The 1,667-nt window shown below is 26.9% G+C and overlaps 1 protein-coding gene across 1 annotated transcript in view; it reads right to left on the reverse strand.

Annotated features, from left to right (window-relative positions):
- Positions 1 to 1,025: 1,025 nt before the first annotated feature.
- The window catches only part of LOC109857773, a 3,569-nt gene continuing 2,927 nt past the window's right edge, over positions 1,026 to 1,667 (reverse strand). The window contains exons 3-4 of the mRNA XM_020434445.1: positions 1,138 to 1,393; positions 1,026 to 1,064 (exon numbers count right to left, since the gene is read on the reverse strand). Of these exons, the coding sequence (XP_020290034.1) occupies positions 1,026 to 1,064; positions 1,138 to 1,393 (295 nt within the window). The remainder of the gene's footprint in view (positions 1,065 to 1,137; positions 1,394 to 1,667) is intronic.

Consider the following 1,667-nt stretch of genomic DNA (forward strand, 5'->3'; position numbering starts at 1 on the left):
GTTTGCTTACATGCAGAAAAGACACATAAAAAAAAATTATTTCCTCATGTGTTTGTAATTAAAAACATACTGGGGTTTAGAACGGATTATATTTAGCATTTTACTGAGGAACTCACGACGATTTTCAACTTTTGTTTTAATGGCATCGAGAACACGTAGATCCTACAACAGATTACAAAATGTATTTAGTATAAAATACTATATACTTGTATATAATTTTGATTAAGACAACCTACACACTGTACTTCTAATAAAAATAATAAAAAACTACTAGTTTACATATATACAATAGGCTATATCTGAAAAGAAAAACAGAAAATGTAACGCGCACACTTCCAAAAAAATATTAAATATAATAATATTTTATATATAGTATCTCCAATTTTAATGTTTTAAATTAAAATAATACGCTATATAATTTATAAATACATTTACCATGTAATGTATATCCGACAATTTATTTAACAACACTTCGTTAGTAATCTGAAAAAATCATGTGCTATTGTCACTTAGTGTGATTTACTTATATTGTGTAACAACATTCACTTATTATATATTAGTTATTTGTTTTTTATATCACAAAAATTACGAATATAAAATCCATACCAGACACATTTTTACCCGTATAAATACATACGTATATATACATGTATATAATATAAAAAAATTTGGTTTTACATATTTATCTACAAGAAATAAGTAAGATCATACATCATACCATGAACAGGTCATCGTTGGAATATATGTTGTTAATAATATAATTTATTATTGCTAGTATGTTCACGTCTCTATCAAACCAAAATAACAGATGTATCATTAATATGTAAACTTACTAATACGTTATACAAAATAACGTGAGACAACAATGTTCCGAACCATAAAAAGTAATGTAAAAAAATATGCAATGTAGGGGTTATACACATTATGTAGGGGTAATATTCGTATGAAATTTACTGTATGAAACTTTGTATGAAAAATGTACTGTATAAAATTACTTCTACATGTACAACAATCTATTTACCTTCCTATTCCAAACTGTAGACCGAATTGTATACTAAATAGCCCTGAATAAGTTTTCGAATGCAAAGCAAACATATTGAAAAGTAAATTAACAGTAACACTTTTCTTTGCATGTACAATATTATCAGTATCACTGTTTTTGGCACGTAAACTACTTCCAGGTCTTGGTAACGAATTACGATCAAGAAAAGACAGGAAAGTGTACAAATACTCGTGATTTTTATAGCAAGGTAAAAATTCAAAGAAATCTTCTTCTTTTCCTTGTGTCTGGTATATGTTGAAAATTTTTTGCCACAAAGCAGATTTATCATAAGTGACAGTTTCTAACATTAATCCTTGGCAATATATCCATTTTTGCCAACTTGACAAAAATCTGCAAGTAAAAAACCATATTATTTCACTTAAACATATATAACACTATTTACAAACTAATTCATTAATGCTATTCCATAGATTTTTTTTAAGCGTAAAAGTGTATTAAGTCACATGTCAAAGATGCAGAACATATAAAATCAACAACAATATAAAATCAGTAGCAAGAAGACGTTTTTGTAACATATACACAGTTTGTCCGGAAAGTTCCCGGACTACGTGAATTAAAAATCGAAAATGAAAGATATGGTTTATTAAACAAGTTTACACTTCAA

The sequence above is a fragment of the Pseudomyrmex gracilis genome, unplaced genomic scaffold, assembly GCF_002006095.1.
Source record: "Pseudomyrmex gracilis isolate BER0280 unplaced genomic scaffold, ASM200609v1 scaffold_171, whole genome shotgun sequence".
Lineage (NCBI taxonomy): Eukaryota > Metazoa > Arthropoda > Insecta > Hymenoptera > Formicidae > Pseudomyrmex > Pseudomyrmex gracilis.